This window comes from Canis lupus, chromosome 25 (genome assembly GCF_048164855.1).
Source record: "Canis lupus baileyi chromosome 25, mCanLup2.hap1, whole genome shotgun sequence".
NCBI classification, from domain to species: domain Eukaryota; kingdom Metazoa; phylum Chordata; class Mammalia; order Carnivora; family Canidae; genus Canis; species Canis lupus.
The window spans coordinates 43,000,169-43,027,070 of record NC_132862.1 but is presented as its reverse complement, the minus strand read 5'-3'; the positions used below and the strand labels follow the sequence as shown (position 1 = coordinate 43,027,070).

Here is a 26,902-nt window from a genome sequence, read left to right as displayed (position 1 = left end):
ATTTATTTATTTATGATAGACATAGAGAGAGAGACAGGCAGAGACACAGGAGGAGGAAGAAGCAGGCTCCATGCTGGGAGCCCGTCGTGGGACTTGATCCCGGGACTCCAGGATCGCGCCCTGAGCCAAACGCAGGCGCTAAACCGCTGAGCCACCCAGGGATCCCCTTGAGCACCTGTTTGATGGCAAGGCACTGGGAGTGGATGTTGGGGAAATCTATAAAAGTAGAGGACAGGTCTTCCTTTATGAAGAAGATTGAACTCTAAGAGAATGGCCTGGAAAATCCCCTATTGCCATGTTGCTTTTCAGGTCTGATATTATTACTTAACTTTTTATTTATTTATTTATTTATTGAACTAGATTTTATTTATTTATTTATTTATTTATTTATTTATTTATTTATTTATTTATGAGAGACGGAGATAGAGGCAGAGACACAAGCAGAGGGAGAAGCTGGCTCCATGCAGGGGGCCCAATGTGGGACTAGATCCCAGGACTCCAGGATCACGCCCTGGGGCAAAGGCGGGCGCCAAACCAGTGAGCCACCCAGGGCTACCCAACCTTTTCTGTTCAACCAGCGTGAAACACTTTGAAGCCAGGCGCCCTATCTCATTCTTTCTCAGCCCCTGAACACTTAGCGCATTACTGCCTTTGTAGCTAGGCTGCACACACAGGTGGTGAGTCCTCAATCAGGATTCAAGGATGCCTTGTGGTGAGCAGGCCCTACAGCAGAGAGAGGAGATTGCCCTGGATTTCTTAGTTCTGAGCAACAGAGCCAGAAAAAGAGATGAGGAGTCCAAGGTCCACATACCGCTGTGTACTAACTCTCAGCTCACTCTGCCTCCATGATCAATGTTTCCACTGAGCCACATAGCTAGGTACTAGGTGAGCTTCGTATGAAGACCTTTTAGAGTGTGCATGTAGGTCCATCAGAAGGTTCATGTTTACCATGACCAGAAAGTCCCAAACGTTACCTAGAACTAAGAATGCCCTGTCTTTAGGACAGACTCATTTCATCTTCAAATCTACAGGCCTCTGGCATACCTCAGAATTTCTTACTGTATCTACTGAGTTAGAGTGATTGTATATGTCTGAGAGCAGGGGCACTTGGATCAAGAAAATATCCATCCTCATTCAAGGGGACAAACTCTCTGGAGTTTAATGAAAATCTTACTCCTATTCTAGTTACTCATCTATCATGTTATCTATCTCTTTCAGAGTAGAGTCACTGATTGCCTAGTAAGTGTAAGAAGCTATATAAGTTCTGAGGGCGCACACGACAGACCTGATTTCCTGCCCTCCAGCGGTTAATAATCCAATGAAGGGGATAATTCGAGCTCCATACACACGTATCTACAACAGGAGTCATGTGATAATGATTATCATATCAACCATTTATTCATTGCCTTACCCTTTGCTTCTATGCTAATAATGTTTTAGCAGGTGTTATCACATGTAAGTAACCTTTATAACACATCTAGATGTAATTATTCCCATTTTATGTACGATGGATAAAGCTCTGAGGAGTTAATTTGTAACAGAGCTGTAATTCAGACCTAGGATAGTTGGATCCCAAAAATGGCTCCTAACAACTGCACTGAACTGCTCCCCTTGAAAGCTCCCAGTGGTGAGAGCCAGTGAAAACAGATCAAGGTCACTGTTGGCTCGGTTAACCAGAAATGTCCTCCTCTAAATGATACTGCCCCCTGCCACTGCCCAATTCCTCTTTTTTCTTCTTCACTTTTCCCCTTATCTAGCTTTCACAAAACTACCGAATTAATCATTTTCTTCCCTTTTTTTCTTCTTTCTCTCCTTTCTTTCTTTCTTTCTTTCTTTCTTTCTTTCTTTCTTTCTTTCTTTCTTTTCTTTCTTTCTTCTTTTAGAGAGGGGGAGGGGAGCAGAGGAAGAGAGAGAATATATACATATATTTTTTAAGGAGACTCCACTCTCTGCACGGAGCCCAACACGGGGGCTCGACATGGGGCTTGATCCCACCACCTTAAGATCATGACCCACCCAAAATCAAGAGTCAGAATCTTAACCAATTGAACCACCCTGACACCTCTCAGATTAATTTTTCTGGAGTACAGCAATGATCATCATGAACTCTCCACTTAGAAACCTTCAGTGGTGCCTCTACAATCCCAACTTTTAAGCCTGACACGCAAGATTTTCCACTGGTTTTCCAACCTTCACTCTTTCTACTTCCCTTCCCTATATTCTTGCCAAATAAAACTATTTGCTATTCTGTGTGTAGGTCAACCACTACTGCTTCCAAGTTTCTTTTCAAGCCTTCCATCTAGAATGTCTTTTCCTCATTTTGTCTCTCTAACTCTTACCCATTCCTCAATGTCCAACCTAAATGTTACTTCCTATGTGACAGTTACTAAGCTTAGGACTTAGTATATGGAAATACATATATGTATATGTATCTATGTATTATGGTTTATTTATGAGTCTTATTTCCTCTACTAGACGGCAAGTTTTTTGAAAGCAGAATCCAAATCCCATTCACTCTTACGTTTTCCCATATCCTAGTATCCTAGTACTGCTTTATGTACCTAGAACATCTTTATGTTCCCTCCATATCCTTATTAGATATGTTCCCCCATATCCTAACCTACATAGAGGTCCATAAATATTTATTGGATAAATTAATTTCTTAAATCAAAGGATAAAATAATTAAGTGGAGGGATTTGGATGTGTAGCACCTTCCTCTGCCAATCTTCCTTTGAAGTGCTCATACTCTTACATAAGCCATGAAGATATTTAGGCAGTTATAGGTTTGGAGTCCTAGAAAGGACTCCTCCTCCTGAGGCAGCTCGTCTAGCCTACTCAGTCCTGTGAGTCCCTAAATGAACAAGCCAAAATCAAGGAAGATTTTTCCATCCGCATAAATGCCATTCTGATTCTGAAAGTTCCAGTGGTTTTTAGCCAATGTGAGCCCAAGCTCACTTGACCCAAGAGCATCCATCCTTAACCTTAGTTTGCATTAACATGTGTTCTGGGGTGACTGAGGAGGCAAAAGAGGGGTGGTGGGAAAAGCAACAGGTCCACTAGTGAGAGTCCAGGCTGCCAGGCTTGGCTAAGATACCACAATTTGCACCAGGCAAGGGAGGCAAATTCCCCAAATACCAGGATGTTGGGCAATATTTCAAAGAATGAAATTCATTGCTATTACAGCCCTTCCTCTACCTGCCACCCTGAACTCTATGTCCTGTGCTTTTCCTCTACAATGTACTATGCAAATGACCCATTGTTTGCTATAATCTTACCCTGTTGGATTCAATTCTATCTCGACTTTCTAGGACTCCAAACCTATGTCCATATATACATATATGTATTTCCATATACTAAGCCCTAAGCTTAGTAACTGTCACATAGGAAGTAACATTTATTGCAGCCTTAGGCTGCAGGCCCTAAGGCATATAGACCTCACCACCATAGCTTCCCCGGTGAATGGAACCACAAAAGAGGCTTAGGAACAGAGACCACCTAAGAGTCAGGAATCCTATGGGCAGCCCTGGGGGCTCAGTGGTTTAGCGCCACCTTCAGCCCAGGGTCTGATCCTGGGGACCCGGGATCGAGTCCCATGTCGGGCTCCATGCATGGTGCCTGCTTCTCCCTCTGCCTGTGTCTCTGCCTCTCTCTCTCTGTGTCTCTCATAAATAAATAAATAAAATCTTAAAAAAAAAAGAGTCCGGAATCTCTCCTGACAGTGCCACTTTTACAAGTGTCTATCTAGGAACTCTGGTCCTGCAGACTTGTAGTCCTTGAAATGGAAAGCTGCTCTCATCTCTGGGAAGGCTCTCCCAGCTTTCACTCCTCCTGCCCCCTATCCATGGTACAACTCTCCTTCCACCTTCAGATCCTGGGTGCAGATGTCTTGTCTGAGGGCTTATCCTCCTGCCTTAGGGCCTGCAGCCTTTTTCTGAACCAGTCTTCCCCAAACTAAGGAACCTATAATAGCAGCTGGGAAATGGGATACTTAGAGGTCCCATTGAAGGTCCTGTGAAACTTTTAGAGCTTGGATCTATAGAAAACTAAGAGAAGGTAAAGTTGAATTTATTGAAAGCAACCCACACAAGAGCAGGATTTCCTGACATGAAGTCTATAAATGCCCAAGGAGGTCCATGGTGAATTCAGAGGGTGGGAAACCTGCTGATGTTGTGTGTAAAAATTATATATGCATGCATAGCTGTGGCTACATTTTTTTTCTGGAATGAAGGTCTGTAACCTTTATGACATTCTTAAAGGGTCTGTGACCTCCTGAAGTTAAAACAAAACAACGCATTTTTCCAGAGGATAAAGGTGGGAACTGGGTGTCAGGGGAATTTGGAGGACATTCCAACTCCTCCCACTTCCCATGTGCTGCAAATATGTGTGGAGTGGGAAACAGTGACAAATACAGGGAAATGACAGGTCACTTTTCAAAAAAGCCCTTCAAAAGGATAGAATTTTGAGGATTTCCCGGATTTTCGTATAAAGGTTGTCTTTCTCTTCTTAAATGGCACGACTTGCTTACCTGTCCCTCTTTCTTCTACTTTTTCTTTGCTGCTATGGGAGCACCTGTTCTAGAAGCTGCTATTTGTTCAAGGAGTTGGAGGCTAGAAGGGGAGGCCTCGTTTGTCAGGCTGGAATGAAGAGCCACAGTGTGGGGAAGGCTGAGTGTGTCCTTCACCTGATCCAGTAGGAGCCAAACTTGTCAAGCTTGTACATCTTTAAAATTTCTAAAATACTTTTGGATCCCTCCAAATAACTATAACTGTACTTTTAGTATCCATAAATGAAAAAAACTTCATGCTGATAAAGAGCAACAGTTATATGATGTTCCTTTAAACGCGTATTTTTTTTTAAAGATTTTATTTATTTATTTATTCATGAGAGACACAGAGACAGAGAGAGAGAGAGTCAGAGACACAGGCAGATGGAGAAGCAGGCTCCATGCAGGTAGCCTGATGTGGGACTCAATCCCGGGACTCCAGGATCATGCCCTGGGCCGAAGGCAGGCACTAAACCGCTGAGCCACCCAGGGATCCCCTTAAACGCGTATTTTTAAAAATTACAGCAGCAGCTCTATGTGTTTGAAAACTAGCTCAGCATGTACATGTGAGATGAATTATGACAGCGATTGATGAGACTCTGGTTTTAAGAACCCCGTACTATAACTGAGGACCTTCTCATCTTTGCACAAAGTGGGAGTCACTGGTCTAATTTAAGGTCTTCACTTTATGGATGAGTAAACTGTGGTCCTAGCGAGATGGGGTGAAGCCCATTCCAGAACCCAGCGGTCCTCCTTACTGTCTCCTGAGCTCTTTACAGGATGCCACTGTGGCCGCAGAATGCTCTGAGAGCATCCAATCTCCCACTGGCCCTGGAGGTGTGTGGGTATGGGAAGGGAGAGTTCCAGGGCCTTCACTGAGAGAGCCACTTCTCCTGGGGGAAGAAAGGACTCTGGCTGACTGGGCCCAGGATTCTTGGATTCTCTTTGGGACTAAATGATTTTGCTACCCTTTACTCAAGAATCATTCTAAAGCCAGCCATCTTTAACCAGTAATGTGGAAGCCCTTCTCACCCAAAAGACTGGAAGCCTCTTTGTCACATCTTCCAGAGACCCAGGTGGGACTCCACAAACCATGTTTATCCATGAGGGCAGAGGCACTTAATCTCTAAAATTCTGATTTTAGGGGCACCTCAGTTGCTCAGTCAGTTAAGTGCCTGCCTTCGGCTCAGGTCATGATCCCAGGACCCTGGGATCAAGCCCCACATTGGGCTCCCTGCTCAGTGGGGAGCCTGCTTCTCACCCCCTTCCTTGCTCATGCTATCTCTATCTCTATCTCTATCTCAATTCAATAAATAAAATCCTTAAAAAAATAAAAATAAAATTCTGATTCTAGATCACAGCTCGTGTATAGAGGAGGTCAGAAAGGGACGAGTTCCTACCCTGCTCCTTAGCGCCTTCCGATCTCTGCCCAGGCTGTGCTCCACCCTGAAATGCTCCCTCCCTCATCCACTCATCAACTAAAGAGTAAGTGCTTACGCAGAGACTTCATTACTCCTTGAAGTTCTTCAGAACTGTATGAATCGATGTTGATTTTTCTCATTCCTTCTGGAGCATTTTTTCTTTGGCCTAAATACAACTTCTGCCTCTTGTCTGTAGACTCTTGTGAGAGCTTTGTCCTCCTGGCAAGCTCCTTGAAAGCCAAAGGCAAATGTATTCTATGTCCTCTGCCCTGTGCACCCAGCACACAGTAGACAGCTAATAAGTACTTACCTAATTGAATGCCATGGTCCTGAGAACAAGCTTCCTCCTTCCTGGACCATTCATTCTGGCTACCGCTCTGCTCCAAAGAAATGCCTGGCCCCCAACCCCCTACCTAATTTGCCTGAGGCTCACGACCTTTGAAAGTGCTGGGATTTGTTTTTGCTCCTTGTCAGAAAGAAGCCTGACCTTTCTGAGAATCTTTTGTCTGTGGGGCACAAGTGGCTGCGCCTGAAAGGGGTGAGACCAGTTTTTCTGCACCTGAGCAGGGCTCTCCTCAAGCTCTAAGAGGCCACTCAAGGCTTTAGCAGCTCAGATTTTTTAAGCCACCTGAGTCCCGACAGTGGGTTAAAAGCAAGATTCAGAAAAAAGCGAATTTTTTCTTTTTGTGATTTTAGAAAATTTGCGAATTTTCGTCTCCACTCGTGTCTCTTTCTCAAGGGCTCTTCTTGACCAAGTGTGTTTGCCCTTTTGCCATTCTGGGAGGCCAAGGGCCTCTTTTTCTCTGCAGACTGAGACAGAATGTCTGGAGCAAGAGGCAATTGAACTCTTGACCCAACACCACCATCTCCCTGGAGCCCAATGCTCTGATGTGGTGATGTGGTGCTGTCCTGATTGACCTTAACTGGATCAACCACTGAAGCCTGCTGGGAGTCTTGAGCCAGCTATACATCCCTCTGAACCTCAGTTTCTTTATCTGTAAAATGCAGGGGCTGGGCATTGATCACTGAATTCCTTCCTGCACTGATGTTCTCACACTAAAACAGCACGGCCTTCTCAGTGCTTTGCCCATCTCTACCCCCACCCTGCCACTGACTTCCCATAGGCTTTTGAACCATACTGTGGTCAGGGCTGAGCTTTGGCCTTGTTCAGCTAGGAGTTCCTATAGGTTGGGATAGTCCGATTCACAGAAGACGGTTGCTGCCATCCAGCACCCTAGCAAACTGCAGAAGGAGACAGAGGGGTCTTTTATGCAGTTTGACATTAAATCAAGAAATTATATCCCTCTTTACTTACCTTTGGAAATGCTTTATCCCTTTTAGATTACCAGGGTAGTCTTTGTCACCAAATAACTTTACTAACAATAATAATATCTGAAAATTTTACCTGTTCTATGAAATGGTTTTACATCTATGATCTCTCTCTTTTTTTTTTTTTAAGAGTTTATTTATTTATTTTATTTGAAAGACAGAGAGAGGAGCAGAGGGAGAGGAGAAGCAGATACCATGCTGAGTGTGAGCATGATGCAGGGCTCGATGCCAGGACACTAAGGTCATGACCTAAGCTAAAATCAAGAGTCAGATGCTTAACCAACTGAGCCACCCAGATGTCCCAATGATCTCTCTCTTTTTCTTTTTAAGATTTCATTTTTAAATAATCTATACACCCAACATGGGGCTCAAGCTCACAACCCCAAGATCAAGGGTTGCATATTCCACTGAGCCAGCCAGGCACCCACCTACAATTCTTTTTTGATTCTCATAACAACCCCATGTAAAAGACAGGGATTATTATTCCCATTTTGCAGACCAGGTAAATGGAACAATTATCTAAATTATCCAACCAGAATGATAAAGCTGAGAATGAGTGTACTGCGTCCTGCATGGAAACTGTAGGGACCTAGAAGCCAGGAGCAAAAGCAGACCTATTTAAGGACGTTAACCGGGGTACCTGGGTGGCTCAGTGGTTGAGCATCTGCCTTTGGCTCCAGGGCGTGATCCCGAGGTCCTGGGATCAAATCCCACATCAGGCTCCCTGCATGGAGCATGCTTCTCCCTCTGCCTATGTCTCTGCCTTTCTCTCTCATGAATAAATAAACAAAATCTTAAAAAAAAAAAAAAAAAAAGGTCCTACCTTACCATGATAGGACTGAGTGTGAACATTTGAAGAAACAATCCCTGTAATATAGAAAATATATGCAAATAATATGTAAATCTGCCTCTGGAGAATTTTGAACCAAGAGCTTGCTTGGTGCTTTGCAAAGGAATACAAGGGCACTCATTTGATTCCTTCTCACAAGCAAAAGCCAGAGAAAGCAGAGGAGATTGTGAGGACAGAGGACCTTTGGTGATTTCCAGCCTGCTTTGTTCTTTCTTCTGATAATTTTTGTGTAGGGGGTGGGAAAGGAGGTACAGAAGGGAGAAAAGAGCTCCCGGTGTCTGGGCCCATTCTCTTTTCAGGCCACAGCCCTTGCTCTGAGGATGAGCTTGAGATCTAAGCTCCCCGTCTGAAACCCCAGGGCCTCCCCCTTGGGAAGGGCAGTGATGAAAGCTCGCAGTGGGAGGGAGACGCAGACTGTAATCTCTCCCACAGGTCCCACGGCTCTGATTCATGTAGGTCCTTCCCTGCCCCGGTCTGAGGCTCCTGGTAGAAAGTGGCAGAATATAATTCTCTCTAGAAAGGAGAGGCTTTGAGAGTGGTACCCAAGTTCTATAGACAATCACCCTTCAATTGGGCCAAGGGAAACGAGACAGTACTTAAGAAGGTGAAGTAAGAGCCTGGTACCGCCACCCCGTGATCCTGTGTGGAGAGGTCAATCAGCTGTGCCTTGGGCACCTCTCCTCGGACTTTATATCCTGTCCCCCAGGCTCAGTCAGAAGGTGAAGCTACTCTGAAGCAGGAAAGGCACCAGGTCAGGCAGGAAAAGCCATTCCTGTGGCCACCCAAGGAAGACTTATAGATCAGAATCCAGGGCCGTAGTCGACAGTGTCAGAAAAGGAAACCACTTTGTTTGCACTTATCAAAGCCAAGGCAGTTAAAACAAATTATCTCATTTGATCCTCACACAGATCACATAAAGAAGAACTATTCTGGACCTTATTTTCTAGGGGATGAAGGTCAAGGTCACACAGCTAGACGGTGGCAGACCAGGATTCATGCATAGGGAGGGTGACCCCAGAGTCTGTGCTCCGGACCAAGCACAACACTGTCCCTACAGGGGACCCGGGTGTGGATGGGGGTGCATGAGATCTCTGAATAGCAGTGTCCCGAGAAAGAGCAACCAGGGTGCCAGCCAGGGACATGAGGGCATGGGCTTTGGAGTGACCAAGGCCTCTGCAGAACAAGTGACTTCAGATCAACCTGTGAAGGAGCAGCCCTTTCCTAGGAAGCTGGGCCCTGGCCTAACTGCCCCACAGTCATTGCCTAACCTCTGTGGCTAAACAAAGCCAGCTGAGGTGAGGAAATCAGAACATCCTGGGGAACAAGCAGAGAACAGAAAACACACTGACGCCATGTAGCTGAGCGGGGAGGTGCAGGGGGTGCACCCAGGGGTCAGGGCACCCTGCGAGCCTGGCTGAGGGCCCTGGTGGGAGCTGCCTCACTCCGCTGTGTGAGCCTCCACTGGCAATAACCACCTCGGAGAGCTCAGGGAACCGTGAGAAAAAGCAGAGGGGCCAGACGGATCCTTTTATCCCAAGGATCTGGAGAGCTTCACAGACACTCCTTAATTACAAGCCCTGGAAGTAAGGGAGGTAAACTGTGCTTTGGCCTGAGACACTTGCTTCATCAGCTATTGTGCATACAGGGCTGGGAGGCAGGAGGAATCGTTGGGAAATGGATACAGAGAGGCAAGCATTAGCAAGAGTGCTGCTCAACCCAGGGTCAGGGCTTTAATGGTGAGGGAAGAAGCCTGCAAAGCTTCTGCCAGAGATGCTGTGTGTTTCTGCTGCATGCTCTTCCCCAGTGTCTCTCTGCTGTGTCCTCTTAGTAGGCACCCGTTTCCACGACGACAACCTCGCTGGTATTAGGATAGGGGACCCAGCTCAACAGCAGTGGGTGATTACATTCTTAATGAAGTACAGGCAATTTTAACATCACATGTGCCAGACACCTGCAGCAATTATTCTGGAAGGTAAAGAAGGATTTGTAATCCTTCACTGGCACAACTAGGGACCCCTGTCTCCAGAATCAGGTCACATAAGGGCTGCTGTATAGAAAGTGTTCCATTTTGGACAAAGCTTAAAGGGATGAGAAAGGAAATCACTATGCAGTTTCCTTATATCACACAGAAGTCTGGCTTCGAATTTATGAGTTGGTTGACAGCCCCATTTCACAGTCAAGACATCCCTTTCTTGGCAGCTTGGCCTCCTTCCTATTTGGAGACAGGGTGGGGAGTGCATTTCCTGATGAAACCCATAACACCATCCTTGTCCTTGTCCCTGCAACTGGAGCAATCATTTTTTTGCTGTAAGGACGAGAGCACCACACAGATGATTTTCCTGGCATTCCATCTCTTGAAAACCTTGTGCTATTATCACCCAAGGATCTGGTCATTTGCCCTCCTAATTCAAGCCCCAGAGCTTACATGCCTTCATTTTCTCCTTAGTGCCATCTACAATTAATCAGCACAATGCAAAAAAAAATCTTGAAGGATAAACCATAGAGAGATGAGTAATGTATGGGTACGCAGTCTGGTTACTCTGTGCATGTTGACAATTAATCCCAATGACCAGGTTATTACCATGGTTATTACCCTTTCCTCCTCTAGCTTCCATTCCTGGTGAGGTCCACGTCTGCTCTTATAGGCCTCTGTCTGTACACCTTTGTCTTCAGTCTAGGCCAGGCAACCAATCAGACTAGCAGTGTGGTCCTGGTTTTCCACCCTCAGAAATGTCCAGGGGCACCTGGGTGGCCCAGTGGTTTAGTGTCTGCCTTCGGTTCAGGTCATGATCAGGTCTTTGGATCGAGCCCTGCCTTGGGCTCTCTGCCCAGTGGAGCATCTGCTTCTCCCTCTGTCTCTGCCTGCCGCTTCCCCTACCCATGCTCGCTCTGTTTCAAAGAAGTTAATTAAATCTTAAAAAAAACAAAAACAAAAAAAACATTTCCTTGAACCAATCCTTTACCTTTCCAGGAACTTCCTCTGCCCTCCCCACAACAAATTCTCATTAGCTTTTTCTAACCAATTGACCTTTAGCCCATTAAAAGTCCTCCTTTCTGAGGCCCTTTACAGTAGATAAAATCCTCTGTAATGTACACCCTATCTCCCGGAGAATATTCCTCACTTTTCTCTTCCATCCTTTCTTCCTGCATGCTTCCTACACCAACACCACCTCCCTGCCAGTCAACAGGATCTTCTCCTGCCTGTCACTCTACCCTGAAATGGGTACAGGATGTCATATGAGGCATATTTCCTGTACCCTGGGAGCATGTAGCCCATGGGGAAGATAGTCTCTCACATAGCCCTCCGTAATACCCCATAGTACATGCCATACTAGTGGAATGAACCAGATGCTCTGGGAGAACCAAGAAAAGGATAAATTTAGCTGATGGGGCTGAGGAAGGCTTCCAGTTGTATTGGGCTTTAGGGAGTAAATAGAACTTTTATAAAAAATGATTTTTTTAAAACAAAAAAGATTTTATTTATTCACGAGAGACACAGAGAGAGGCAGAGACATGCGCAGAGAAAGAAGCAGGGACCCCGATGCAGGGACTTGATCCCAGGACCACAGGATCATGAGCTGAGCTGAAGGCAGATGCTCAACTGCTGAGCCACCCAGGTGTCCCAAGGAGTAAATAGAATTTCTTCAGGCAAAGAAAAGAATGGGAAGCAGTGTGTCCTTTGTACGGGCAGAGTCTGTTCTTTTAAAAAATCATGCTCCTTTGGATAAATAGAAAGTGTTCCCATTTATTACTCTGGTCTCTGAGATTTGATGAAACTTCCTAGTGGGACCTGCATTTCTCCTTTGACGATCACTTATTTGTGGGAAGTGAGAGATAACCATAGATGATAGTTTCTACAATCCACAAAACATCAGAGGTTTCCCTGCACACACACTTGTACACGTTCACCTAACTCCTCCCCCTTGATTCTTCAGAGAGACCGTGAAAGTGTGGAATCTTCCTGGTGTCCCTGCATGGCCTCCGTGGGCAGCGTCAGGGACGTGAGCTTGTGTGCTAAAGGGAAGAGGTTGAGACCTCTGGCTTAGGTCTTCCACAGCCTCCCCAGACCCAACAGCTTTCTCATCTTTACATGACAGCTTTTTGTTTTTCTAGAGGGTGCTGACAATGCATGCCACCCAGTGTGTGAAGACATAGTCCTGCCCTTAGGCCTCTGGGAACCTGAGATAGATACTCAGCTCTGGGGGCAAACACAGCTTGAAAAGCAGGCAGGCTGAGCCCGAAGGTGTGAAGCCTTAGTTTCCTTCTCTGAGGAAAAAAAATGAGCTAGCTGGATGAATTCTCTGAAGAAGGTAGCACCCAGGAGTACCCAAGACCCCCCCTTTGTTGAGGAGAAGAGGGAGGTGGGATCATGCTAGTGCCCAGGCCCTAAAGAATGGCCAGGGATGGGGAAGGGAAACACAGCCCGAGGCAAGTAGGAGACAGATGGAGGCCAGCAGTGAGGGAGGACAGACCCCAGAGGGGAAATGAGAGGCCACTCCACGAGAGGAGTGCCATCTGCCCAGCCTCCCACAGCCCCACAGCACTGGGCACATAGCCCCTCTATCACTAGGGCCTGGGGCTCACAGCCCCGCTGAGCAGGTGCCCATGGAGAATCCTGGAAAACAAAGGTCAAAAGGACTGAAAACAGTGGGACTTGAGGGAGAAGTTTGACATCATGTAAAAGACACAGGGTTTCAGGCCAGACCAGCCAGGATGCTTTCCCTAGGATCATTCCTACCAGCTGTGTGTCCTGGGCAAGTTGATTATTCCTTCTCAACTTCACTTTCCTCTCCTGGAAAATGGGTTCCTATAGGGTTTAAACAAAATAGCAGCTGGAAAGTGCCAGGCACAGTACTGGGTACACGGTAGGGGTACACTTGATACTCCTTCCACCGAAGAGAAGATGCCTAGTCTTTAAAGAATTAGAAAGAATGACCCAGAAAAAAGAGAAAAGGAGCATTTTGCATTTTTCCTTAGGAGCCACAGAAATGACAGGTCTGACATATCTGTCATAGGGATTTTGCTCATCAGCATGTGGAAGTTATTCTTGGTGTGCAGAACACCCCTCAAATCAGACCAGCCCGATGATGGGGTTGGAGGGGGGTGCGTAGACTGAGCCTGGGAATCCAAGGCCAGGCTCTGCCACTAAATCTCCATGGCCACACTTTGTTTGATGCTTTTGGCCCCTCTCATCCCTAATTCTATGATTCCATGAGGCCTGCTTAGAATCCCTTCGAAAGTCCATGGATTGACCTGCTAGCCAACCAACCAGACAATCAATCTATCCATCCATTTAGTTCACCTTGGATCCTTCCATTGTAATCATTAAAGGATCCAGTATGTCAAGGTGTGGGCCCTCTGGCTTGCAAGGATACACAAGTCTTTACAAGGATCAGAAGACTCTGGGACACCTGGGTGCCTCAGCGGTTGAGCCTCTTCCTTTGGCTTGGGTTGTGATCCTGGAGTCTTTGGATTGAGTCCCACATCGGGCTCCCTGCATGGAGCCTGCTTCTCCCTCTGCCTGTGTCTCTGCCTCTCTCTCTCTCTCTCTCTCTCTCTCTCTCTCTCCTGAATAAATAAATCTTAAAGAAAAAAAAAGGATCAAAAGACCCTTAGACACTTTTGGTTAGAGGTAACAGAAATGAGCCTAAAGTGTCTAAGAGCAAAAGGGAGAATTTATTATAAGATATCAGAAGTCTCTCCTAGGAACCATGGGCAGAGTGATCTGGAAGGCCATACAAAGGCCTGGAACAAAAAATTAGGAAGCCAGTACCACCTTAGGCAGCTTCTTTCACTCTGCCTTTCCAGGGATGACTGGCCTTTCATTTCTGCTTCTCTCTCTCTCTCTTTTTTTAAGACTTTATTTATTTATTCATGAAAGATGCAGAGAGAGAGGCAGAGACACAGGCAGAGAGAGAAGCAGGTTCCCTGCGAGGAGCCCTATGTGGAATTCAATCCCGGGACCCGGGATCACGACCTGAGCCAAAAGCAGACACTCAACCACTGAGCCATTCAGGCATCCTCATTTCTGCTTCTCTTTGTGTATCCTCATTCATGTAATCATCAGTGGTTGGATAGCAATAGTGAGTCTCATTTGCAGATTTACAGGAAAGAGAATCTGGCCCTGCTTGAATGGGATGCCTATGCCTGGTCCACTCAGCTAACGTCCAGATGAGCCAGGCTTTCATAGATCACTATAATAAGCTCTCATAAATAGAACTCACTAGGCTACTCCTGGATGAGTAGAGTGGAGGAATCTCAGGGAAGGGGAGGTTGTGACTGCCCCTGCACTCCAAAGGGCATTGTATTAGTTAGGTTATAATTTCAGCAGCTCTTCGAGACCCAATATAATAATAAGGGCTTAGGCAGCATGAAGTTTGTTTCTCTCCCATGGGTGACAGAGAACAAACACTGCAGGGATAATATGATGGCTCCTCAATGTTAGGGACCCAGGCTCCTTCTATTTTGTTAATATACTCTCAAGATATTTCTCTTATGCATATGGTTGAGGATGGCTCACTGTAGTGTCCAGTCTAACCAGGAAAAAAGGGAAAAGGGAAGGCATGGGCCTTCCTTTTAATTGCACAATTGTTCCTGCCAACTTCCTTTCTTATAAATCTATTTATTTATTTATTTATTTATTTATTTATTTATTTATTTATTTATTTATTTAATAGAGTAGCGGGGAGAGGCAGAAGATGAGGGAGAGAGAAAGCTTCAAGCAGACTCCTTGCTGAGTGCAGAACCTGACTCTGGGCTCCATCCCACAACACTGAGATCATGACCTGAGCCGAAGTCAAGAATCAGATGCTTAACTGACTGAGCCACCCAGGCGCCCCTCCTGCTAACTTCTTTTTGGCTAAGACTTGATCATGTGGACATACTGCAAGATAGATGGGGAAAGGCTGACTTTAGCTAGGTGGTCATGTGCCCAGTCAGAAATCCTACCGCACCATAAGAAGGTCACATATATATTGGGGGATGACCTCCTACAATAAGCAATACTGGCCTTGGTTCCTGGAAGTTTTCATCTCTCCTAACTCTAGCCCGCAGAGGAGGCTCTCACCAGGGAAGAGATATGGCAGGCACAGAAGCATGGAAGTGGGAAGGCTGAGGAGGATGCCATCAGGACGAGCTTAGACTAAGCGATCTCCAAAGCTCTCTGCACTCTTACACCACTTTGAGAAAGCATGAGGATGGTGTGCCTCTTCCCCTATCCTAATTTAGGGGGTGGAAAAGGAAGTCCTTGGGACAGATTGCAGAAGTGAATTGTATAATACTGAGTTCTTTAAAGAACACATCTTCTGTGCTGTAGTTCTCTGGGGCATAGCTCAGCCCTGCGAAACAAGAGGGAGTTGAAATCATTTCCTTTAGGCACTAGACCCACATATCATGTTCCTGCCCAGCAACCCCATCCTGCAGCTGTGCTGGGCAGAGTGGCTCAGAACAGCTAATCCACCAACAAAGCTGCGTTGGGCACCTCCTGTTGGCAGGGCATCATGCTGGCCGCTGCAGAAGAGCCTGTGGCAGTAGCAGGTGTGTCTAAGAGAAGGTTGCGCTCACTGACCCCTTCCTTTCAGCCACCAGACTGGCCTTATCTTTAGCTGAGGACTTCCTGCACACCATAATTACTTGACGGAGCAAGAGGCTTCAGTTCCGAGTCAGCAGATGGTAATGAGTCACGATGCATATGGTAGCTGTGGCTTTGCTGACTGTGCACTGACCCTCTCAACTCTCTGTTTTGGGCTCTGGATGACAAAGGGGGGCTGCCAGAGGGGACTGATTTTCAGCTACTCAATAGCATTGACCCTGCTGCATCTTTTGGGGGGCCAGCACTACGTGTGTGTGTGTCTGCACTTGTCAGGATGGGGAAGGCAGAACGGAAATACAATATGACTGTGGGAAGTTAGGAACTCAAAGTAGACTTTGTAGCTTTTAAGTCCCGGTGCTGTCAAGATGAAGTGGGAGGATTGGGAGTGGAAAGAAACCTGCGGTCACACTGTATTTGGCCACAACTGAACTGAGTGTTCAAATATCATTTCCCCTGTTTTAAAAAACAGGAGTGATAATGGCCACGCTCAACTCCATAGGATTTATAAAACAACAGAGAATTAGACTGTGAGTCTTGCAAGATCTTTACTTCATTTGTCTGTGCCCTTCAGCACCTGGCATCACACTTGGCCACCTAGTAACTCTCCAGTGAGTATTGTCTAGACAGAATCACTGAAATCACCTGTTCCACCTGACGTGTAAGGAAACTAAAACCCAGGGATGGGTTTTAGTTCCATGATGGGAAGATCAAACCAGGAAAGCGCCCAGCACCTGACCTGTGTTGTGCATTCAATCCGTGTAAGTGTCCTTCCTTTTCAAATGGCAGTGCCAGGAGTAGAATCCAGATCTTTTACCTCTGACACCTCTGCTCTTGCCACTCCCCTTATTGCCTTGAGTCATCTGGCTAAAATCAGATAGCCTGTTTAAGGTGGAGGTGAGATCAGTTTGCAGAAAAGCTGCTGCAGACACCTGCACCCATGTTTAAGTACAATGAATGGCTAAAGAACAGAGGCCCTGGAGCTGGACTGCCTAGGTTTGAATCCCAATTCTTCCATTTACTATGTGACCTCATTGACTCTCTTTCTGCCTCAGCTTTCTCATCTGTACAATAGGGACTGATATTATATGTAGCCTTGCGAGGTCATTATGAGGATCAAATGAATTAAAATACCTAAAGTGCTTAGAAAAGTGCCTGGCATATAGTAAATATGTTATTGCTGCTATTCACGGGAAATGTTAGGCTTTCGTCGCTGTAGAAGTGGCTACAAAGGCAGTATGTACACTCAGCCTTTCACAGAGACAGCCGTTTGACGATGGCGGAATTTGTTATTTCTGAATTGGATAAGATTCCCACAGACATTTTAAAGGACTGGAGACTAGTGTGTAAATTCTTTGATGGCTGAAGTGCTTCCCTGGTAAAGACTCTCAAGGACTGAGTTCAAGGTGCCTGGGTGGCTCAGTTGGTTGAGTGTCTGTCTTTGTTCAGGTCATGATTCCAAGGTCCTGGGATCAAGTCCTGCATTGGGCTCACTGCTTAGTGGGGAGTCTGCTTCTCCCTCTACCCTTCTTGCTCATGATCTCTCAAATAAACACTTTTTTTTTTAAAGGACTGAGTTCAGTGCCAAACCCTGATGGGCAATTAGAAAGCAATGATGAGGGGATCCCTGGATGGCTCAGCGGTTTGGCGCCTGCCTTTGGCCCAGGGCATGATCCTGGAGACCCGGGATTGAGTCCCATGTCAGGCTCCCTGCATGGAGCCTGCTTCTCCCTCTGCCTATGTCTCTGCCTCTCTCTCTTTCTCTCTATGTCTATCATGAATCAATCAATCAATAAATAAATCTTTTTAAAAAATAGAAAGCAATGATGAGTAAGAATTCCTAGGGAGGTTTGGACCTGGGATAATCATCCTCTATCCACACACTCTGACAGCTGAGATAGGACAAGGATTTTCTACAAGCACATCTCCTTCCCTTGAAGTCTTTCCAACCTTCATTCAGATTTGCTCAGCATTAGAAAGTCACTGGAACCCCCAGCACAAAGAAGGTGGCCAAATGCCAAAGGACTGGAGCCAGGAAAACTATGTGAGAGGCAACCTTCCTCCTGCCAAGAACAGGGTGCGATTTCCTACCCCTACCCCCGCAGTGGCCCCCCAACGTCCTGTCATTCCCATTCTCCATCCACCCCCAGTCCTATGGGCCACAGATTTCTGCCTGAAAAAGCAATTCAGTACTGCTCACTCAGGATATTTCCTCCTGACCTACTTCCTGAGTGTTGGGGCAGGATGCTTGCCCTGCTGAGAAAAGCAGCGTTAGCTCAGCATTTCTCCTGCCAAACGTCATGCAGATGCTAAGTGTCTGTCACTCACTCACAGCCAATTGCCACACCCAAGAGGTGGCTTTTCTTACTGGTTTTCCATGTCGTAGACACCTGGATGGACTAACCCAACAGGTTCCTGGAATAGAGCTGAAATCTGTTTCCTGGTATAAACATGATTGCCTTTTCTGCTGTGGGCCTGTTTTTGTAATTTGGTTCAGAACCACCATTTTCCAAGGACCCAAGAACTGCAATTGTCATTCCCAAGTGTTCCTATTCCTTCCTCTTCCTCTCCTTCCCACCTCCGCCCAGACCTCCTCCTTCTTCTTCATAATCAATGCCTTCCAGAGTACCTACTGTGTGGTCACGTATTCTACATATTACCTTTAGTATGCCCTGTACTCAACCTTGTGAGGTAGATATAATAGGACAGTGCTTCTCAGACTTTAATGTACAGAGGGAATCTCTTCACAATGCAGTTCTGTTGAGTAAGTCTGAGAGACCCCTGAGATTCTGCATTCCTAAGAAGCTCCCGTATGCTATTGATGCTGCTGGTTCTAACTCCTTGAGTAGCAAAAATATCAGGAAGACTCCTTTGGCTGCAAGGGACTATAATCCAGGGTGAAGTGATTAAGAAACAAGAGGAATTTATTACAAGGATATTGGAGTGTCTCACAAAGCCAAGTGCAGGATTAAAAATGTGCCTCAGGAAGAATTGGAGCCAAAGGAGACCCTCTTGGTCTCTTGCCTCTGCTTTTTCCTTGCATGTAATTCATGGCTTCATTCTTCCTCCATCTCTTCTTTCCTTCCTTTCCTGTCCATCCTGGTTAGGGCCAAGGCAACTCTACCCACAGTCCTGTGGAGTCTGTGTCTTCTGCGTCCTTAATTTACTGCCTTGGTTTGACAGTGCATATCTTCCAGTAACTTCCTAAGAAAGCGAGCAAAGGAAGTAAAATGTTACTTACTAACATAACTGAAAATGGCTTTACACTCAATTGATAGTTTTGCCCAAGTATAGAATTCTAGTTTCCAGAGTGGTTGCTGTAATGTCCAATACCACTTCAATCCTCTGTCCTTTGTGTCTCACATCTGAAAGTTTTTAGATTCTTCTCTCTGATCTCCAGTGTTCTGGAAGTTCACAATGCTGTGCCTCAGGATGACTCTTTCCTCATTCATTATACTGTGCATTTGATCAGTCCTTCTGACCTGGAAACTTATTAACTTCTGCTGTAGAAAAAAATTTCCTTTGATTACCTCTTTAATTATTTCTTCCCCCTTCTTTTTTTTTGTGTGTGTGTTCTATTTTTGGATCTCCTGATCTGATCCTTTGATTTTCCTAGCTTCTGTATCTAATTTTCCATCTCTTTGCCTCTTTGTTTTACTTTCTGGAAGATTTTATAAATTATTTTTTCTAACTTTTCTAGTTGAATTTTAAATATTTATATTTTAAATTTCTTGGCTTTTTAAAGATTTTATTCATTTATTCATGAGACACATGGGGTGTGGGGGTGGTGCAGAGGGAGAAGCAGGCTCTATGCAGGAAGCCCAATGTGGGACTCGATCCCGGGACTCCAGGATCATGCCCTGGGCCAAAGGCAGGTACTAAATCGCTGAGCTACCCAGAGATCCCCATGTTTTTAATTTCTCAGAGTTCTCTTTTTATGTTCTCTGAATGTTCCTTTTTCTAATAGGCTAATATTCTTTCATGGGTATAATACCTTCTCTTCTGTCTCTAGGGACATTATTCTTTTCCTCGTTTTGAACTTTTCTTCTCTCTATATTCTTTTCTCTTTTCTCTGCACTTCTTTTTTTTTTTTTTTTTAATATTTTTTTTTAATTTTTATTTATTTATGATAGTCACACAGAGAGAGGGAGAGAGAGGCAGAGACACAGGCAGAGGGAGAAGCAGGCTCCATGCACCGGGAGCCCGATGTGGGATTCGATCCCGGGTCTCCAGGATCGCGCCCTGGGCCAAAGGCAGGCGCTAAACCACTGCGCCACCCAGGGATCCCTTCTCTGCACTTCTTATTCCTTTCATTTGGTGTCTGTCTTTCATATAGACTTCCTATTTATATTAAAGAGTGAGGCATTAATAATAATAATAACAATAATAATAACAATAATAATAAAATAAAGAGTAAGGCACTAAACAGTTTACTGGAAAGGAAACAAAGAAGTAACTGATGAAGACCTCTTCATTGCACCCTTTTGAATATTTTGAATTCTGAGCCATGTTAGTATAAAGCCTATTCAAAAAACAAAACAAACCTTTTTAAAGTTTATTTTAAGCTTTAGGTGCACGGGTATAGCTTGTCCACTGAAGAGCTTTACTGTGGAGATCTTGAGATGGGATGTCAGGCAGCTTTTTATCTGGGAGAACTTCTAAATGTCAGTGTTTAAAAGTCTCTCTGGGCCATTAAATCTTTTCTGATAAGAATCTTCTAGACTCCTGTCTGGGGATAAGTGTTGGGGGAGGGTATAATCCCAGCTGCCAATTTTCTCGAATAAATTTGGGAGGAAGGCTCGATATTCCATTGTTGAGAATGCAGCTCTTTAACCAGGAAACCTCAACCCTCTCCTAACTATACATACAACCAAATCTGTCAGCATCTAGAGCATACTTCTCAAGCTGTTCGTGGTGAAGGACCAGTTTTTAAATTTCCGATCTGTTGGGGACCCACATGCAGTTTTAAATGTACATGGCTAGTACATATCTCCTACCACACATGACTCCTAACAGGAGTTCACACATCAAAACTGGTCTACATCTTGCTCAGCAAAAGCACTCACTTGAATGTTGAAGCAATTTCAAATTTCTATAAAAATTCTAAACTATTCTTATTTTCTGTACTTATTAGATCCAGGAACAAAGTTTGTGCATTTAAACCAGTTCATGAACCATGATTTAAGAGCACTGCTCTAGAAAAGAACAAATCTCTAATCTCTTGCCTTGAGGAGGAGATGTCACCAGGCTTTGAGGGGATCTTGGGGGAAATCGGAAGTATCGGACTTCTCTGCAAATAGACTTTCAGCTCATCCCCCATCTCAGCTCTGCATTCCTTGGTATGCTGTGTCTCCAAATCCAGTCTCTTCCTGAACTTATGTCCTATTATTGGTTCCTTTCTGCAGGCATCAGGCCACAGCTTCTATTTCTTGGCCAAGTTATTTACCCCTCCTTTCTCTACTTTCTTCTTCCATTCTTCCATTCTCTTTGTCCTTGCAGTTTGTACTTTAAAAAATCCCTTTCAAAGTCCTAATGACTTCTCAGGGCACTTGGGTGGCTCAATCAGATAAACATTAGACTCTTGCTGTCAGCTCAGGTCTTGATCTCAGGGTTGTGAATTGGACTCCATGTTGGGTGTGGCGCCTACTTTATTTTATTTTTTAAGATTTTTATTTATTTATTCAGAGAGAGAGAGAGACAGAGGCAGAGACACAGGCAGAGGGAGAAGCAGGCTCCATGCAGGGAGCCTGATGTGGGACTCGATCTGGGGTCTCCAGGATCACACCCCAGACTGCAGGCGGCACTAAACCACTGTACCACCGGGGCTGCCCTGTGGCGCCTACTTTAAAAAAAATCCCGCCAACTTCTTTATGGAGTTGATCCTAAAAAAATGGAATTTCCAGGGACCCACAATAGCCAAAACAATGTTGAAAAAGAACAAGTTTGGAGGACTTACATATCCCCCCCCCTTTTTTTTACATATCCCAATTTTTAAGCTTACTGCAAATCTACAGTAATCAAGTGTGTTACTGGCAAAAGAATAGACCTACAGATCAATGAAATGGAGTTTAGAGCCCATAAATAAACCTTCAGATTTGTGATCAATTGATCCTTAATAAGAATGCCAAGACAAATCAGTAGGGGAAAAAACAGTCATTTCAGTAGGGGGTGCCAAGACAACTGGAGAGCCGCACACAAGAATTAACTCAAAATGGATCATAGACCTAAATATAAGAGCTAAAAATTTAAAACTCTAGAAGAAAATAGAAGAGTAAATCTTCATGATGTGAAGCCTTCTTAGATGTGATGCCAAAAGCACAAGTAACAAAGGAAAAAATAAATTGGCCTCACAAGAATTAAAAACTTTTGTGTTCCAAATGACACCATCAAGAAAGTGAGAAGAGAACCTATATAAGAGAAAATATTTTCAAATCATATATCTGATAAGGGACTTGTATCCAGAATATATAAAGAACTTTTATGACCTATAATAAAAATGCAACTAACCCAATTTTTAAATCTAAATAACATTTTTCCAAAGAAGATATACCAATGGTCAATAAGCACATGAAAAGATGTTCAAAATCATTAGCCATCAGGGAAAGACAAATTCAAAAGTATGATGAAATACCACTTGATACTCACTAGGAGGCTATTATCACAAAGACAGATAACAAATGTTCTTAAGGATGTGGAGAAATTGGGGACGTCTGGGTGGCTCAGCGATTGAGTGTCTGCCTCCAGCTCTGGGCGTGATCCTGGAGTTCTGGGATAGAGTCCCACATCGGGCTCCCTGCAGGGAACCTGCTTCTCCCTCTGCCTGTGTCTCTGCCTCTCTGTGTCTTTCACGAATAAATAAATAAAATCTTAAAAAAAAAAAAAAGGATGTGGAAAAATTGGAACCTCACACTGTATTCATGGGAATGTAAAAAGGTGCAGCCATTTGGAAAATGGTCTTGCATTTCCTCAAAAAGATAAACATAGACCAATGACCCAGCAATTCCATTCCTAGATGTATATATTCACACAATGAATGAACGTTCAAAGCAACATTATTATTCATGATAGTCAAAAAGTGGAAACAACTCAAATAGTCAACAGCTGAAGATGGATAAATAAAATGTGGTATATCCATACAATGGAATTTTATTTAATGATAAAAAGAAACGAAGTACTGATACATGCTACAGCATGAATGAATTTTAAAAACATTGTGCTTGTGGGATGCCTGGGTTGAGCGTCTGCCTTTGGCTCAGGGCATGATCCTGGGGTTCCGGGATGGAGTCTTACATCAGACTCCCTGCTTGGAGCCTCCTTCTCCCTCTGCCTGTGTCTCTGTTTCTCTCTCTGTGTCTCTCATGAATAAATAAAATCTAAAAAAAAAAAAAAAAGCATTTTGCTTAGTGAAAGTCACAAAGTCACAAAAGCTTCCATTTACATAAAATATCCAGAAAAGGGGACTCTACATACAGAGAAAATAGATCAGTGATTGCCTAGGATGGAGTCCAGGGGATGGGGAGGGAATGGGTATGGTTTTTTTTCAGGATGATAAAAAAAGTTCTGAAATTGATTGTGGTGATGGTGGCACAACTCTGCTAATATACAAATAGCCACTGAATTGTGCACGTTGGAGAGGTGAATTGTATGGTATGTATCTCAATAAAGCTTTTGTGATGGAATTTCCAGAGTCAATCCAGCAAGTCTCTAGTGTCATCACTCTTGAATGTGGAAGTCTCCAGCTTATCTTATGCACAGTGCTCTTCAACTTATCAACACATTAGATCAAACCCGAGGTAACACAATTACTCTCAATCTGATGGTGATTTAAAGGATGGCTATTGGCTTCATTAGGGGATGTACCTAAAAATAGTGCTTCTTGAGTCAGACAAATTAATAAACTGTGCCTAACCTGACACTCTTATTCCATAGAAAATAGTTTCTTTGATTTTTAAAAAGATCTCTCCTTTTATTAATAGCAAATAATACAAAAAGCCCCTCCCTACTTGCAAACCTCAGATTGTGTTCTGAATGAGGATGCAAACCAGTTAGTTCATTTGCTCAACAAATATTTATAGAGTGTTCAGTATGCACTGGCTGCCCTGCCAGGTTCTGCAAATGCAATGAATTGCCAACAAGTGACAGAGAGGAGAGAGCTGAATAAATAAGGCTCCGTCAGTGTGGACCTAAACCAATCTGTCCTGAATCTCAAAGCTCAGAGGAAATGGTGGTGGTTAACTATTGAGGGGTTTGAGAAAGTGTCTACATATCTTTTTTTTTCTCTTTGAGAACTCAGGGTGGAGTTTTTAAAATTACATAAACATTAGAAGAGTGCTAACAGAAATGGGGAACAAAAGAAAAGTTTAACAACAGTTCTGCCTCTACCTCCTCTCTCATCAATCTCATTTCAACCCGTTTTCCGGCTCTACCCAGTTTGGAAGATTCTAGCTCCATCTCTCCCTAGCTTTGTCCATGTCTTTCAGAGGCTCCAGTTCAAGGGACCTCCCAAGAAATTGAGAAATTCAGACCTGAGGTGTTGAAGCTTGGTGGCGGCCAAGAACCATCCCCCACCCCTTGCTCCAGAGATTGGGGAGTAAAAGAGTAGATGTGAATCTACTCCTGGGCACATTCCTCAAGACTCAGAAGCCAGACAGGGGAGGCCTGCTGAACATCAGGGCTCTGCTAGTCTGGCCTAAGGAGAGGGTGCCCACTGCTTGAAGTGTGTCAACCTCGGCATGGCATCGGAGGTGTCCTGTGTTCAGAGACTGGCCGTGTGAAGAGGGTCACCGGCAAGTCAGTGGGGGACATCTTGAGGAACATGAGCCCCTACTCAGGCATGTAGGAGTGCAAGTGTGACCTCGCTGACCTCACTGAGGAGAGGCAGCAGGCCAGCCCAGGGGCAGGGTCATGAGCGCCTCTCTGGGGGTGCTGGGGGCTTCCTAGGGGCCAACCTGGCTGTGGAGAGTTGGGTCCAAATGCCAGTAAAGCCGAGAACATGCTGGGAGATCTTGATATGTCTCTTCACCTCTCCGAGCCCATTTACTCATCCGTAAATGGGGATAATAATCCTTGCAGCACTTTGTGAGGGTTAGAGATGGCGAGGAGCCCAGCACACCCCCAGCTTCTCAGCACATGGCTCGCCATTGTGTCTGGAACACCTACCTGTTCTTGCAGGCTACAAGTGCCCCTAAATTTCTAGGATTCAGTGTTGTTATTCTCGTCTCTCAGTGAATAGAACTTTTTTTTTAATCTTAAAAGACTCAGGCAGCCCGGTGGCTCCGCGGTTTAGTGCCGTCTTCAGCCCAGGGCCTGATCTTGGGGACCTGGGATGGAGTCCCACATTGGGCTCCCTTCATGGAGCCTGCTTCTCCCTCTGCCTGTGTCTCTGCCTCTCTCTCTCTCTCTCCCTCCCCGTATGTGTCTCTCATGAATAAATAAATAAAATCTTTAGAAAAATAAATCTTAAAAGACTCATTGTACAATATGACTCCAATGTACTACATGTTTATTATAGAATCTTGGCAAATTTCCGAAAGACGACAGAAAATCAAAACAAGCCCATAATCTGACCCCTCAGAAACAACCACAGTTAACATTTTCATGTAGAGTCTCCCAGTCTTTTTTTTTTTTAACAGTTTATCATTTTAATAGTAGTTCCAAGTTAGTAAATAATTACTTCATTACAAGGGTACAGCAATAAGGGCACCTGAGTGGCTCTGTTGGTTCAGTGTCTGCCTCCAGCTCAGGTCATGGTCTCAGGGTCCAGGGATGGAGCCACACGTTGGACTCCCTGCTCAGCGGGGAGTCTACTTCTCAATCTTACTCTGGTACTCTCTTGCTTGCATGCTCTCTCTCTCAAATAAATAAATTTAGTTTAGTTTAATTTAATTTAATTTAAAAAGTAGAGCATTAGAAGATACAACAATATCCTCTTATTCTTAAAATGAAGCAAATTCAGAATTTGGAAACTTTTTTAAAAAACTTTTTTAGTTTCAGAGGTAGAATTTAGTGATTCGTCATTTGCATATAACACCCAGTGCTCATTACATCACATGCCCTCTTTAATGTTCATCACCCAGTTACTCCATCTCCTCACCCACCTTCCCTCCAGAGACCCTCAGTTTCTTTTCTATAGTTAAGAGTCTCTTATGGTTTGCCGCTCCTCAATTTTCATCTTATTTTATTTTTCCTTCCCTTATCCTATGTCATCTGTTTTGTTTCTTAAATTCCATATATGAGTGGACTCATATAGTATTTGTCTTTCTCTGACTGACTTATTTAGCTTAGCATAATTCCCTCTAGTTCCATCCATGTCGTTGCAAATGGCAAGATTTCATTCTTTTTGATGGCTGAGTAATATTCCATTGTGTATATATACAATATCTTCTTTATCCATTCATCTGTCAATGGGCATCTGCACTCTTAAGAGTCTCCCAGTCTTTTGATTTATGTACATAGTGCCATGAGGTACACACATTTAGTTCCTGATTTGTGCTCTACTCTAAGAATATGTCATCATAATTCTTACATAATAGCATTTAAAGTAATTAGCATTTAAAATACTAATATCCCATAGTATGATTATACCATAATTTTCAACCAAACTATTATTAGTTATGTATCATTCTCACTGTTATGAATGGGACCATCATGAATATTCTCAAAACTAAATCTTTCACACACTGCTGATTATTTTCCTTAGATTTCTAAAGTGGAACTACTACTTCAAACGGTAAGCACATTTTTAAAAAATATTTTCTTTATTTATTCGTGAGAGACACAGAGAGAGAGGCACAGGCAGAGGGAGAAGTAGGCTCCATGCAGGGACCCTGATGTGGGACTCAATCCTGGGACTCCAGGATCACGCTCTAGGCCGAAGGCAGGCACTCACCGCTGAGCCACCCAGGCATCCCAGCAAGTACATTGTTAAGGCTTTTGAGACCCACTGGCAAATTAACTATACAGAACAGACTTTTTTAAATTTGTGTTTTATTTATTTGTTTTAATATTTCTTTTAATATTTCTTTTTTTTCTGTTTATAAAACAAATACACTCTTGTCAAAAACAATTCAAACATTGTAGAAATATATATTTTTAAATATTTTAAATTTCTCTTAATTCTGCTATCAAGAGATCATTGCTATTAATAGTTTGGTGTATATTAGGAATACCT

General features: G+C 44.2%; 2 protein-coding genes and 1 long non-coding RNA gene across 6 annotated transcripts in view; 2 read left to right on the top strand and 1 right to left on the bottom strand.

Moving 5' to 3' along the window:
- The window catches only part of NINJ2 (ninjurin 2), an 84,943-nt gene that overhangs the window by 30,242 nt on the left and 27,799 nt on the right, over window positions 1–26,902 (top strand). Inside the window, exons 1-3 of one of the 4 annotated variants that reach the window (XM_072799474.1) lie at window positions 30–309; window positions 1,219–1,455; window positions 5,899–6,029. The exons of 1 other annotated variant lie outside the window; for it this stretch is intronic. The gene's annotated coding sequence lies outside the window, so the exon portion shown is untranslated. Of the gene's footprint in view, window positions 1–29; window positions 310–1,218; window positions 1,456–5,898; window positions 6,030–26,902 lie in introns of those variants that run through there. 2 more of the 4 variants (XM_072799473.1, XM_072799475.1) reach the window with 2 other exon arrangements.
- LOC140617684 (uncharacterized) overlaps window positions 1–26,902 on the top strand; it is a 35,410-nt gene that overhangs the window by 1,620 nt on the left and 6,888 nt on the right. The window lies entirely within an intron of this gene.
- The window catches only part of B4GALNT3 (beta-1,4-N-acetyl-galactosaminyltransferase 3), a 132,824-nt gene continuing 124,560 nt past the window's right edge, over window positions 18,639–26,902 (bottom strand). Inside the window, exon 20 of the mRNA XM_072799467.1 lies at window positions 18,639–18,936. Coding sequence (XP_072655568.1) covers window positions 18,891–18,936 — 46 coding nt within the window. The 3' untranslated portion in view covers window positions 18,639–18,890. The remainder of the gene's footprint in view (window positions 18,937–26,902) is intronic.